Source organism: Papio anubis, chromosome 1 (assembly GCF_008728515.1).
Source record: "Papio anubis isolate 15944 chromosome 1, Panubis1.0, whole genome shotgun sequence".
Lineage (NCBI taxonomy): Eukaryota > Metazoa > Chordata > Mammalia > Primates > Cercopithecidae > Papio > Papio anubis.
This window is the reverse complement of record NC_044976.1, coordinates 182854839-182868544: the sequence shown is the minus strand read 5'-3', so window position 1 is coordinate 182868544 and position 13706 is coordinate 182854839. Positions and strand designations below refer to the sequence as shown.

General features: G+C 42.4%; 1 protein-coding gene across 10 annotated transcripts in view; it reads right to left on the bottom strand.

Moving 5' to 3' along the window:
• The window catches only part of ABL2 (ABL proto-oncogene 2, non-receptor tyrosine kinase), a 127516-nt gene that overhangs the window by 10176 nt on the left and 103634 nt on the right, over positions 1-13706 (bottom strand). For all 10 annotated transcript variants that reach the window (XM_017951843.3, XM_003893462.4, XM_009192521.3 and 7 more), the window contains 7 exons: positions 12896-13168; positions 11487-11571; positions 9894-10071; positions 8621-8805; positions 5069-5221; positions 2828-2917; positions 495-668 (listed from right to left, as the gene is read on the bottom strand). In XM_017951843.3, coding sequence (XP_017807332.1) covers positions 495-668; positions 2828-2917; positions 5069-5221; positions 8621-8805; positions 9894-10071; positions 11487-11571; positions 12896-13168 — 1138 coding nt within the window. The remainder of the gene's footprint in view (positions 1-494; positions 669-2827; positions 2918-5068; positions 5222-8620; positions 8806-9893; positions 10072-11486; positions 11572-12895; positions 13169-13706) is intronic.

Sequence of the window (13706 nt, the reverse complement as noted above, 5' to 3'; positions counted from 1 at the left end):
GCTACTCGGGAGGTTGAGGCAGGAGAATGGCGTGAACCCAGGAGGCGAAGCTTGCAATGAGCCAAGATTGCGCCACTGCACTCCAGCCTGGGCGACAGAGTGAGACTCCATCTCAAAATAAAAGAAAAAAAAAGCCAGGGAGGAGATAACCCGCTGGTTATTACCTCAACACTCATCCTTTCTTTAAAAACCACCGCACAACCTCTTCTCCTCTATCAGGTTCAGCAAAGTTTTTGATGGAACTGTAAAGATGATACCTACTTGGGAACCCAGGGTTAAGGAGATGAAACTGGAGCCAGAGTTGTATGTTGGATGGATAGATCAGGACGACCAACACTGGCAATGCGGAGCCAAGGGCTTTGTGGGTGGGTAAAAGAGACGCCATGCTTCCCTCCAGGAAGACGGGCATGAAAGTGAACATAAAAGCCTCATACTCCATGCTTCTTTCAACAAAGCAGTTTCTATTTTGATTCTACCTGCCGAGAGACCCATACCTGGTGCTAAACTGGAAGCAGAATTTTCTGTGGCATCCTGTGCCCCTTCAATGTTCTCCTTGTTCTCCACCTGTTTCTTCAGTGTCCGAGTCTTAGAAGGAAGTATAGGTAGCCGGGGCAGGTACGGAACAACAGATGACGAGGAGGCGGCTCTCCCAAGCTCCTCAGCTACCTCTGTGAGGAAGATAAGGGGACCGATAAAAAGTACAATTTCATAACAGAAAAAGGGAGTTCTTTTCAGAAAAGGCACACAACTGAGAAAGAACTGGCAAGTAGAGTACTAAAATACATACACGGAATCATAAAGTATGTACTCTTTTGTCTGGCTTCCTTCGCCCAGTACCGTCTCTGTAGATTCGTCCACGCTGCTATATGTGGCAGGGGTTCTCATTGCTGTGTAACATGCCAATGTGTGAATATACCACAATCCGCCCGTTCTCCTCTTGATGGATGTTTAGGTTGTTTCCAGTTTGGAGTTACTATGAATACGTTGCTAGCATCATCCTGCTATGTGTCTTTTGGTTCACAATGTTATGCACGTCTGATCGGCACAACGTAGGAGAACTGGTGGATCACAGGGTATATGTGCATTCAGGTTTATTAGGCCCTGCCAACCTGTCCCCCAATGGCAATACTATTTCACACGAAAGCTGTGGTTACTCTGCATGTTTGCTAAAATTTGATGTTATTATTTTTGGCTTGATTTTTTTTTTTTTTTTTGAGATGGAGTCTCACCCTGTTGCCCAGGCTGGAGTGCAATGGCGTGATCTCGGCTCATTGCAACTTCTGCCTCCCAGGTTCAAATGATTCTCCTGCCTCAGCCTCCTGAATAGCTGGGATTACAGAAGCAAGCCACCACACCCAGTTATTCTTTGTATTTTTAGTAGAGATGGGGTTTCACCATGTTGGCCAGGCTGGTCTTGAACTCCTGAACTTGTGATCTGCTTGCCTCGGCCTCCCAAAGTGCTGGGATTACAGGTGTGAGCCACAGTGCCCAGTCTTTTTTTTTTTGACAGGGAGTCTTGCTCTGTCGCCCAGGCTAGAGTGCAGCAGTGCGATCTCAGCTCACTGCAACCTCCATCTCCCGGGTTCCAGTGACTCTCCTGCCTCAGCCTCCCAAGTAGCTGGGATTACAGGCACCCACCATGCTTGGCTAGTTTTTGTATTTTTAGTAGAGACAGGGTTTCACCATGTTGGCCAGGCTAGTCTCCAACTGCTGACCTCAAGTGATCCATCCACCTAGGCCTCCCAAAGTGCTGGGATTACAGGCGTGAACCACTGTGCCAGGCCAGTCTGATTTTAATATAAGCCTTTCTGGTAGGCCGTGGATTGGTATCTCATTGTGGTTTTATTTTGTATTTCTCTATGATGAGTAATGTTGAGCACGGTTACTGGACATCTGGATATCCTCGTTTACTAAGTTAAGTTAACCTTTAACTCCTTTCCATGTCAATATATCCAAGAAGGCCAGGAGCCGTGGCTCATACCTGTAATCCCAGCACTTTGGGAGGCAGTGGTGGGTGGATCACTTAAGGTCAGGAGTTCGAGATCAGCCTAGCCGACATGGCAAAACCCCATCTCTACTGAAAATACAAAAATTAGCCAGGCGTGGTAGCAGGCGCCTGCAATCCCAGCTACTCGGGAGGCTGAAGCATGAGAATTGTTTGAACCTGGGAGACGAAGACTGCAGTGAGCCGACATCACACCACTGCACTCCAGCCTGGGCGATAGAGTGAGACTCTGTCTCAAAAAAAAAAATGTGTGCATATATACACACACACACACACATATATGAATATCATTTTAAATATTCAGCTATATGGATGTAATAATTTACAGTCCAGTAGGTATTTCAGTTGTTCATAATTTCTCACTATTATAAACTATACTTTGATGCAATGTCCTTGTAGTTAAATCTTTGTTTATATTCTTAATTATTTCCTTAAGATCTATTTCCAGAAATGGAATGTCTGGTTATCGTTTTTACAACTTAGTTCTGCTTTGTAGATGTAGTTTATACTTATTTTTTCCTTTTTTCTTCCCTACATTCTAAGTATTGATGCTTAAAGAGCTACCACACTTACTAAGGTTACTGACAGGGAGGCTGAATAAATTTCTAATTAAAATATAATTTCAATTTTTTGAGACACAAAGATGCACTGAAAATAGCAAAATAGCAACACAGCAATAATAAAGGTCAAAAATTAATTCAATACCATGAAACAGAGTCCAAAACTACAAAAGTTGATCATTTTTTAAATGTAATTACCATTATCGCCACCGCCACCACTACCCAGAACTAGTCACCAACAGTAAATCCAACAGATTCTCACCTTCAGAAATGCTGGAGTCATGGAACATGGTTTCAAAAGCTTGGTGTGTTTCAGCAAAAGAGGGCCTATCGGCAGGGCTCCACTTCCAGCCTGTGTAACAGAAGAAGAAAATATTAAAAACTCCTTGCAGAAGTTCAATATCCAGTGGTGTATCTAATAACGAGTTCTATGCATCATGATGTATACTTATTAGAGTTACAGCATGTTCACAATGATAGCAACATAGCTCTAGACTCAGAGGTATAATGAACCCACTTTCTAAATTCCTTTTTCCTTTTTCTTTGAGACAGGGTCTTGCTTTGTCACCCAGCTGGAGTGCAGTGGCACGATCTCGGCTCACTGCAGCCTTGACCTCCTGGGTTCAAACAATCCTCCTGCCTCAGCTCCCCAAGTAGCTGGGACTATGGGTGTGCAACACCACACGTGGATAATATTTTTTTTTTTTTTTTTTTTTTGAGACAGAGTCTCACTCTGTCACCCAGGCTGGAGTGCAGTGGCGTAATCTCAGCTCACTGCAACCTCCGCCTCCTGGGTTCAAGTGATTCTCCAGCCTCAGCCTCCAGAGTAGCTGGGGCTACAGGCGTATGCCACCACATCCGGTTAATTTTTATATTTTTAGTAGAGACGGGGGTTTCGCCATGTTGGCCATGCTAGTCTCAAACTCCTGACCTCAGGTGATCCACTCACCTCAGCCTCCCAAAGTGCTGGGATTACAGGCATGAGCCACTGCGCCCAGCCAAAGTGAGCGCACACAGCAATCTCAAACTACTGTATTTTTTATATAGACAGGATTTTGCCACATTGCTCAGGTTGCTTTTGAACTCCTGAGCTCAAGCAATCTGCTCACTTCGGCCTCCCAAACTGCTAGAATTACAGGTGTGAGCCACCACACCTGGCCATGAACCCACTTTCTAAGGCTGGGGCTTCAATTTAGCCTCAGCTCCTATTCCCTCTACTAAAAGGATGAGGAGAAACAGGGAGATGGTTTAGAAAATGCAAGTTTTCTTCCACTTGAAAATAAAAGAAGTAAAACCTGTCTTCAAACTCAGCCTAACCATACAAATAATCAACTGTATATATTCAGAAATATAAAAGGATATCAAAAAGGAGGAGCTCAGAGTTCATTTTTGACAAAGTGCAACAGAGAACGTCAATGTTCAATGAGGAAAGAACACAGACTTACGTTTAAACACAACTGCAATTGGGTCCAGGCCCGGTGGCCCACACCTGTAATCCTAGCATTTTGGAAGACTAAGGTGGACAGATTAGTTGAGACCAAGAGTTTGAGACCAGCCTGGTCAACATGGTGAAACCTTGACTCTACTAAAAATACAAAAATTAGGCCGGGCATGGTGGCTCACACCTATAATCCCAGCACTTTGGGAGGCTAAGGCAGGTGCATCACTTGAGGTCAGGAGTTCGAGACCAGCCTGGCCAACGTGGTAAAACCCCATCTCTACCCAAAATACAAAAATTAGCCAGGCATGGTGGTAGGTGCCTGTAATCCCAGCTACTTGGGAGGCTGAGGCAGGAGAATCGCTTGAACCCGGGGGTCGGAGGTTGCAGAGACTGCACCACTGCACTCCAGCATGGGCAACATAGCGAGACTCCGTCTCAAAAAAAAAAAAAGTAAAATTAGCTGGGCATGGTGTGTGTGCCTGTGGTTGCAGCTACTCAGGGGCTGAGGCACGAGAATCGCTTGAACCCAGGAGGTAGAGGTTTCAGTGAGCCAAAATCGTGTCACTGCACCCCAGTCTGGGCAACAAAGCAAGACTGTTTCAAAAATAACACCAACAAAAACAAACAAGCAAACAAACAAACCTTGCAATTTAATTCACTACTCACTTTCCTACCTTTTCATCTGCAAGCAATCAGATGCTTCTGTTTATCCACCACAGAGGTTATTTTTATGCCTTTTTCATAGTCTTTAGCAACCATTTTTATCTAGTTGAAAACAGTCCTCCCCACCTTAATCTCTAAACTCAATTTCTTATCTTATTAAATATGCAAATGTCTCTGAGAAACTGGGTCAATATTTAGGCCATAACAACTATGCTTAGGATTCCAGTAAGGTTCAATGGTATATGATATGACAACTGCCTGATCAATGATAAATTCTTTAAATGTCATGAGGCTGGATTCAATCTAACAACACTGAGAGGAGAAATGTTTCTAATTTTGTTAACTATTCTGAACTGCTTAGCTTATGCCTTCAAAATTAAAACATGCAAAAATACTCACATGCTCTCATAAGTTCATAAACCTTAGGGGGGCATCCCTCAGGCTGTTCCATTCGATATCCTTTTTCTAGTAGGTCATAGACCTGAGACAGGTCAATACCTGGATACGGTGACATTCCATAGGTAGCAATTTCCCACAACAGTACCCCAAAAGCTGCATAAGGAATTAAAATAAGCACTTAGTGTTTCTTCTCCGATTTATTTTTTATTTTAGATAATCAGGTGATTCTCTTTCAAATTTTAGGCAACGTTCACACACTACTACAACAACATTAATATATAATATACTCATCAATTCTTACAGCACGGCTTGTCCTTCTAAAATATTTGCAACAGGAATGCTGCAGATAATCTCAAGACAGTTTTATTTAAATTTCCCAATTTTTATTTAGCTTTCCTTTACTATAATGAGGGAAAATAAACTATGACCATTTAAGAAGTCTGAGGCATAATTCAACTATTCTTAGAAAAGTTTTTGATATACAGTAGTCACCCCTTATGCCATGGTTTCACTTCCCATAGTTTCAGCTACTCACAGTCATCCAAGGGCCAAAAATATTAAATAGAAAATTCCAGAAATAAATTCTAAAGTTTTAAATTGCATGCTGCCCTGACTTGCATGATGAAATCTCAAGCCATGCTTCTCCTTCCCACCTCACACGTAAATCATCCTTTTACTCAACATATCCACAACATAGATGCTACCCACCCCTTAGTCACTGAGAAGACATCTCGGTTATCAGATCAAAAAAAGATTATATACCCAGGGCTTGACACTATCCTTGGCTTCAGGCTTCCAAGGGGGGGTCTTAGAATGTATTCTCCTGAGGATAAGGGAGAACCATTGTATCTAATAAGTATAATAGTTTTAAAGTCAGCTAATATAAGAGGAGTAAAATAAAAACAGTTCATTTAAAATCAGATAAAATTCAGAGCAGAAAAAAATTTGATTTTTGTCACAGTTATTTGAGTTTGAGATTTCTAGTTAAAAGTGACTTAGAATCCTATGACTATTTCTATTGGTCCACAATCCAAATTTCCAGATTTTTCAGTCTATGAAGCCAAGTCATATTACTTCTCAGAGCAGTAGAAACCAGATCAGTTAAGACAAATTCTAGATGAAACCTGTTGCAGGAAGTCAGGGACCCCGAATGGAGGGACTGGCTGGAGCCACGGCAGAGGAACATAAATTGTGAAGATTTCATTTTAATATGGACATTTATCAGTTCCCAAAATTAATGCTTTTATAATTTCTTATGCCTGTCTTTAATAATCTCTTAATCCTGTTATCTTCGTAAGCTGAGGATGTACGTCACCTCAGGACCACTATTGTGTTAACTGTACAAACCGATCGTAAAACGTGTGTTTGAACAATATGAAATCAGTGCACCTTGCAAAAAAACAGACTAACAGCGATTTTAGGGAACAAAGGAAGACAACTATAAGGTCTGACTGCCTGCGGGGTTGGGCAGAATAGAATCATATTTTTCTTCTTGCAGAGAGCCTATAAACGGACATGCAAGCAGGGAAGATATTGCTAAACTCTTTTCCTAGCAAGGATTAATATTCTGGGAAAGGAATGAATTCCTGGGGGGAAGTCTATAAACGGCCACTCGGTGAGTATCTGTCTTATGCGGTTGAGATAAGGACTGAAATACGCCCTGGTCTCCTGCAGTACCCTCAGGCTTACTAGAGTGGGAAAAACCCCACCCTGGTAAATTTGAGGTCAGACCAGTTCTCTGCTCTCGAACCGTGTTTTCTGTTAAGATGTTTATAAAGACAATACGTGCACCGCTGAACATAGACCCTTATCAGTAATTCTACTTTGCCCTTTGCCTTGTGATCTTTACTTTTGCCCTTTGCCTTGTGATCTTTGTTGGACCCTTATCAGGAGTTTCTGATTTGCCCTTGTCCTGTTTCCTCAGAAGCATGTGATCTTTGTTCTCCTTTTTGCACTTTGAAGCATGTGATCTTGTGACCTACTCCCTGTTCTCTCACTCCCTCCCCTTTTGAAATCCTTAATAAAACCTGCTGGTTTTGCAGCTCAGATGGGAATCACCGTCCTACCGATATGTGATGTCACCCCTGGAAGCCCGGCTGTAAAATTCCTCTCTTCGTACACTTTCTCTTTATTTCTCAGCTGGCCAACACTTACGGAAAATAGAAAGAATCTACGGTGAAATACTGGGGGCGGGTTCCCCCAATAGAAACCTCATCACACTTCCCTTGAAGAAAAAACAAAGCTCTGTGTCACAGTACTCTGTAAATGAGTGATAAAACCTAATATGAGGCTGGGCACAACGGCTCATGCTTGTAATCCCAACACTTCGGGAGGCCAAGGCAGGTGGATCATTTGAGGTCAGGAGTTCGAGACCAGCCTGGCCAACATGGCAAAACCTCATCTCTACTATAATGACAAAAATGAGCTGGGCATGGTGATGCATGCCTGTAGTCCCAGCAACTCTGGAGGCTAAGGCAGAAGAATCACTTCAACCCGAGAGATGGAGGTTGCAGTGAGCTAAGATTGTGACACTGCACTCCAGCCTGGACAACAGAGCAAGGCTCCATCTCAAAAACAAACAAACAAACAAACAAACAAACAAACAAAAGCAAACCAAACCTAATGTGGAAATAAGATGCTTTACAGAGAGGATTATCAGCACTCCAATGTAATATGAGATCTAGACTGTGAGCTCTCTGAAGGCAGGGACTTCTTTTTTAAAACTAACTTACTTTCTCTCTCTCTTTTTTGTTTGAGATGGAGATTTGTTCTTGTTGCCCAGGCTGGAGTACAATGGTGTGATCTTGGCTCACCACAACCTCCACCTTCTGGGTTCAAGTGATTCTCCAGCCTCAGCCTCCTGAGTAGCTGGGATTACAGGCACGCACCACCATACCCAGCTAATTTTGTATTTTTAGTAGAGACGGGGTTTTTCCATGTTGGTCTGGCTGGTCTTGAACTCCCGACCTCAGGTGATCCACCTGCCTCGGCCTCCCAAACTGCTGGGATGACAGGCATGAGCCACTGTGCCTGGCCCTAAACTTTGTTCTTTACACTTTTTTTTTTTTTTTTTTGAGACAGAGTCTCGCTCTATTGCCCAGGCTGGAGTGCAGTGGCGCCATCTTGTCTCACTGCAACCTCTGCCTCCCTGGTTCAAGCCATTCCCCTGCCTCAGCCTTCAGCCTCCTGAATAGCTGGGATTACTGGTATGTGCCACCACGCCTGGCTAATTTTTGTAGTTAGTAGAGATGGGAGTTCACCATGTTGGCCAGGCTGGTCTCGAACTGTTGACCTCAAGTGATCTGCCCATCTCAGCCCAAAGTGCTGTAATTACAAACGTGAGCCATCACACCAGGCCTATACTTCTGTTAATGCAAAGTTCTTAGCACAGTCCTGGCAGCTAGGAGGTATTTAACAAATACTTGCTGAATAACTGAAGAAGAATGGCAGGTAAAGGTAGAGGACACTGAACATCATAAGAGAAGCTCTAAAGAATCAAGACATTAAAAAAAAAAATAAAATGACACCAAAAAAAGTCCCTTTCAACCTTACCCCAGACGTCAGATTTAATTGAGAAGGTATTGTAGGCAAGACTCTCTGGTGCTGTCCACTTAATAGGAAATTTGGCTCCAGCATGAGCAGTATAAGTGTCTCCAGTCATCAATCTACTTAAGCCAAAGTCAGCCACTTTTACCACATGGTTTTCTCCCACTAGGCAGTTACGAGCTGCAAGATCTCTGTGGGAAAGAGAACCCTAATGTGATTCCATTCAGACGGTGAGGAAAATGGTCGTGAACACTCTATTCTTGGTTCTTTGTGTTACAGGCAGAGTTAAGTAAGTGCTGACGAATATGGTAGTATTTTCCGACAATCACTAACATCTTAGAAAGCCCACTAATGATATATCACTGTAGAGCACTCATCAAGAAGCAGAATAAAGCAGGCTTTATAAAATGGGTCCCTATTTATAAGTACACTGGGATAGGTGAGCAATAGATGCTTTTCTACAAGACTTTAAGTTATTTACTAAGGCAGAAAACTATTTTAAAAACTCAGCCACTAGGCCAGGTGTGGTGGCTCATGCTTGTAATCCTAGCACTTTGGGAGGCCAAGGTGGGTGTAACTCCTGAGCTCAAGAGTGCAGGACCAGCCCGGGCAACATGGGGAAACCCTGTCTACAAAAAAAACAAAAAACAAAACAAAACAAAACAAAACAAAAAACACTTAGCCGGGCATGGTGGCACATTCCTATAGTCCCAACCACTCAGGAGGCTGAGGTGGGAGGATGGCTTGAGCCCAGGAGGCAGAGAGTGCAGCAAGCTAAGATTGCATCACTGCATTCCAGCCTGGGCGATGGAGCCAGACTGTCTCAAGAAGGGGGAAAAAAAAAAAAAAAGCCACTAGATGGTGAAAAAGGATCTTGGATACAGTGCTGGGCAAAATAAAGAGAGCTCTCTGGCCAGGCATGGTGGCCCACACCTATAATCCCAGCACTTCGGAAGACTAAGATGGGAAGATCACTTGAGGCCGGTAGTTTGAGACTAGCCTGGTCAACATAGCAAGACCCCATCACTATTGTAATTTTTTTTTTTTTTCCAAAGAGAGTTCTCAGTTTTGAGAATAGCAAAGGCCCCTTATTAATACTTTAATCAGAGTACAGTACGTTTGTTTACAAGTTAGAAGTGACATTATAATGGGCCCTGTGAAATACGAAATTACTTTCTTGAATCATCCGAAATTTTCTGAGAAGGTTCTCACATTCTTCCTTTTATCTGCATGTCAAGCAGGATGGCTTCATGGTTAGTCAGAGGTAAGTTTTACACACCTATGGATGAAATTCTTCTTCTCTAAGTACTCCATTGCAGAAGAAATCTGAGTGGCCATGTAGAGAAGCACAACTGCAGTCACCTCTTCTCGGTTGCATTCTCGGAGGTAATCCAGCAAATTCCCATATGGCATGTATTCAGTCACAATGTAAAATGGTGGCTCCAAAGTACAGACACCTAAAAATTGAAGAATAGTGCTTGTTTTTGTTAATGTACATTCAAACACTTCAACCCACTTTCGTCAAGAATAATTTGACAATTTTTCAGGTCTAGTTCGGCAGTAATCTTTCCCCTTTTTACCACCACATTCTCTGAAATTAATAAGCAAAAATTAAGAAGCTGGTTTATATGGGAGTCCTTGCTTCCACTATATTGTTCTCTGGGAATTCATATGCCTCTGAGTATTTGTCTGTTTGAGCAAAAGCAACGTGCTTGTATTAATTCTATAAGGGGCCAAGAAAACCAACATGTCCAGACTTTTGTACATGGCCCATGATTCTCCTCCTCAACTGCAGGCTAACAATACTTACTCAAAAGTAATAGCAATTGTGCACATGCTGAAGACTATGTGAGCCCCACCTGTAATACTGCTTTGTAAAATGATTTTCATCGTTTCCATAGTCAAGGAATTCACTGATATATGGCAGATTCCTTATAAAAAACCAACAAGAGGTCGGGTGCAGTGGTTCACGCCTGTAATCCTAGCACTTTGGGAGGCTGAGGCAGACAGATCGCTTGAGACCAGCAGTTCAAGACTTGACTGGCCAACATAGCAAAACCCTGTCTCTACTACAAAAATTAGCTGGGTGTGGTGATGCACGTTGAGGCACGAGAATAGCTTGAACCTGGGAGGCAGAGGTTGCAGTGAGCCAGGATCATGCCACTGCACTCCAGCCAGGGTGACACAGCAAGACTCTATATCAAAAAAAAAAAAACACAACAAAAAACACCCCCCATCCAAAAAAAAAAAAAATCTGGCCCTATTTTTAAAAAGTACAAGAGCTTAGTAAAAGAGTTCTTTGTGACCTGAACAGTGAAAAGCCAATCTAACATAGTACAGCATTTCCTGCTTGTAAAGGTAAACTGATGGATGTGGTCACAGTTTTTAACTTGCTTCAACAGTCCTTCAATGTCTCTTTATTTTGCAAAAACATTTCATGAGTTTTTGGTTCAGTACCATTTTGAACACTTCTGAACTTTGAATCTGGGGCAATTAGTACAAACTGAGCAGTTTTATATACTAAAATCAATCAGGCCACTGCTTCTTGGGCCATTTTAAAACATGGAACCTACTGATTAAAATAAGTACTTATGGAAGTGGATTTAAACCTGCAGCTTCCACCATGGTGACTGAAAAGAAAGCTTTGGGGCTGGGGGAGCGGGGGAAGGCTGGGCATGGTGGCTCATGCCTGTAATTCCAACATACTGAAAGGCCCACATGGGAAAATCACTTCAACAGCAGCCTGGACAACAGAGTGAGACCCTGTCTCTAAAAAAAAAAAAAAAAAAAAAAAGAAGGCATTTGGAGATAAGAAGGGGTTAAAGGACAAACATTTTTGGAGGATATCTATGGTTCAGGCAAGGTTCCTCACCTAAAAGTTGTACCAGATTAGGATGCTTGATTTCCTTCATTACTGCAGCTTCTTTTAGGAACTCTTCTACCTCCATGGTATCTTCCTGGAAAAAGGGAAAGGAAGAAAGAAGAAAACGAGAGGGACAAACCCCCAACTTAAAATCATTTGATTCATCTCACAATCCTAAAGCTTCAGCTTTAACAGTAAAAAGAAGTATCTTTTGAATATTTTAGCATATTACAAGAAATAATTTTTATTTTAATTTATTTTTTTGAGACAGGGTCTCACTCTGTTACCCAGGTTGGGGTGAAGTGGTACAATCTCACTGCAACCTCTGCCTCCTGGGTTCAAGCGATTCTCCTGGCTCAGCCTCCCAAGTAGCTGGGATTACAGGCATGCACCACCACGCCTGGCTACTTTCTGTATTTTTAGTAGAGACGGGGTTTTGCCATGTTGGCCAGGATAGTCTCCTGACTTCAGGTGATCGGCCCGCCTGGGCTTCCCAAATTGCTGGGACTACAGGCATAAGCCACCACACCCAGCCGAAATGATTATTATTTTAAGAAGTCCAACTTAGAAAGAAAAATGTCCTGGAGTGACAATTAGCAGGAGAAGCAAAATTCAGCAATCATGTCCTATAATCAACTGAAACACAGGAGCCCTGTATTGGATACTTCAGTTCTCTCACAATTTATTTATTCAGATATCTCAGGCTTTGAATGAGGAAACCTAGCACTTAGCTGCTTACATACTTATCTTCTTGATTAGATCATAATCTTCTTAGAGAGCAAGGCCTTATATATTGCTTTACACTCAGAATATGCTTAAGTAACAGAACTGACTACTACTTATAGCTAAAGAATAGCCCTTATGAGTGATATACTAGAGACAGTTACTGAGGGTCTGGGACAATCAAGTGAGTGAAAACCTTACAATTTGATACTGGGAGGTTTCAAGGAGACATATAGTAGTACCAGGAAAAAGATTTCTGTGAATGTTAAGAAGTGCTCTAACTGCAAAGAGACAGGAGGAACAACAACAAGGGAGAGGAAGGACAGAACAAGAAAGAGGCCCATGATTCTCAGACAAGGCACAAAGAATTCTGTCCAGCAGGGGTCGATCTCAGGAAGCAAAAGAGCTTATTTTGCTTTTATAACTTTTAATTTGCTTCTAACCTCCCACTAAGATCTACATCAACAGCCTCCAGAGACAGACCTTTCCCACATGTGGGTTTCATTGCATTGCAGTGAATAATCTACCTCTGCATTGTCAGCAATGGCACTAGGGTTAATCATCACAATTTGCTGATGTGCTTGGCACCAGTGGGTGGAAAGTGTTCCAAAGTTAAAGAAGAGCATGCTCATATTTCCAAGTGATTGAGCACAAAAGAAAAAGATGCCTGAAAACTGTAATTCTCAGCAACCCACCTTCAATGTTTTCACAGCAACCGTAAGGCTGTATTTCTTCCAGACGCCAACGTAAACCTCTCCATACTGACCGCCCCCAAGTTTGTGCTTCATGGTAATATCCGTTCGTTCCATTTCCCATTTGTCGTGGATGGGGGACACACCATAGACCGTAGGCTTATTACACTTGGGTGCTGGGTAGTGTAATGTTGTCACCAGCCCATCAGCCACTGTGGAGTGATGGTGTACAAGCTCTGCCAAGGTGCTGAAGCGGCTCTCAGCAGTCACATATACCTGGTAAGAAAAGCAGAAAAGCTAAACAACTTGAAAAGAGATTAAGAATTGTTTTTTTAAAGCCCATATTTCACTGGCCTGAAGATAGGAGGCTATCTTTAAAAAAAAAAATTTTTTTTTCTGCAGACAGGGTCTCACTATATTGCCCAGGGAGGTCTCAAACGCCAGCCTCAAGCAATCCTTCTGCCTAGGCCTGCCAAGGTGCTGAGATTACAGACTGGGTCACTATACCTAGCAAGAGTTTATCTTAATTGAGGTAAATTTAAAAGTTAAATGATGACTGCAAGGGTAAACATAGAACTTTAGTTTAATCTTATTTAATCTGCCTTTCCTATTCTTCCTAAATTAGTCTTGGGGAAAACCTTCCAAGATCTCTCTCTGGATCATCAAGCTCATTGGTCTTCAAATATATATATATTTTCATATATATATGTATTTTCATATATATATATATGGTTTTTTTTTTTTTGAGACAGAGTCTCACTCTGTTGCCCAGGCTGGAGTGCAGTGTCGCAACCTCAGCTCACTGCAACCTCTA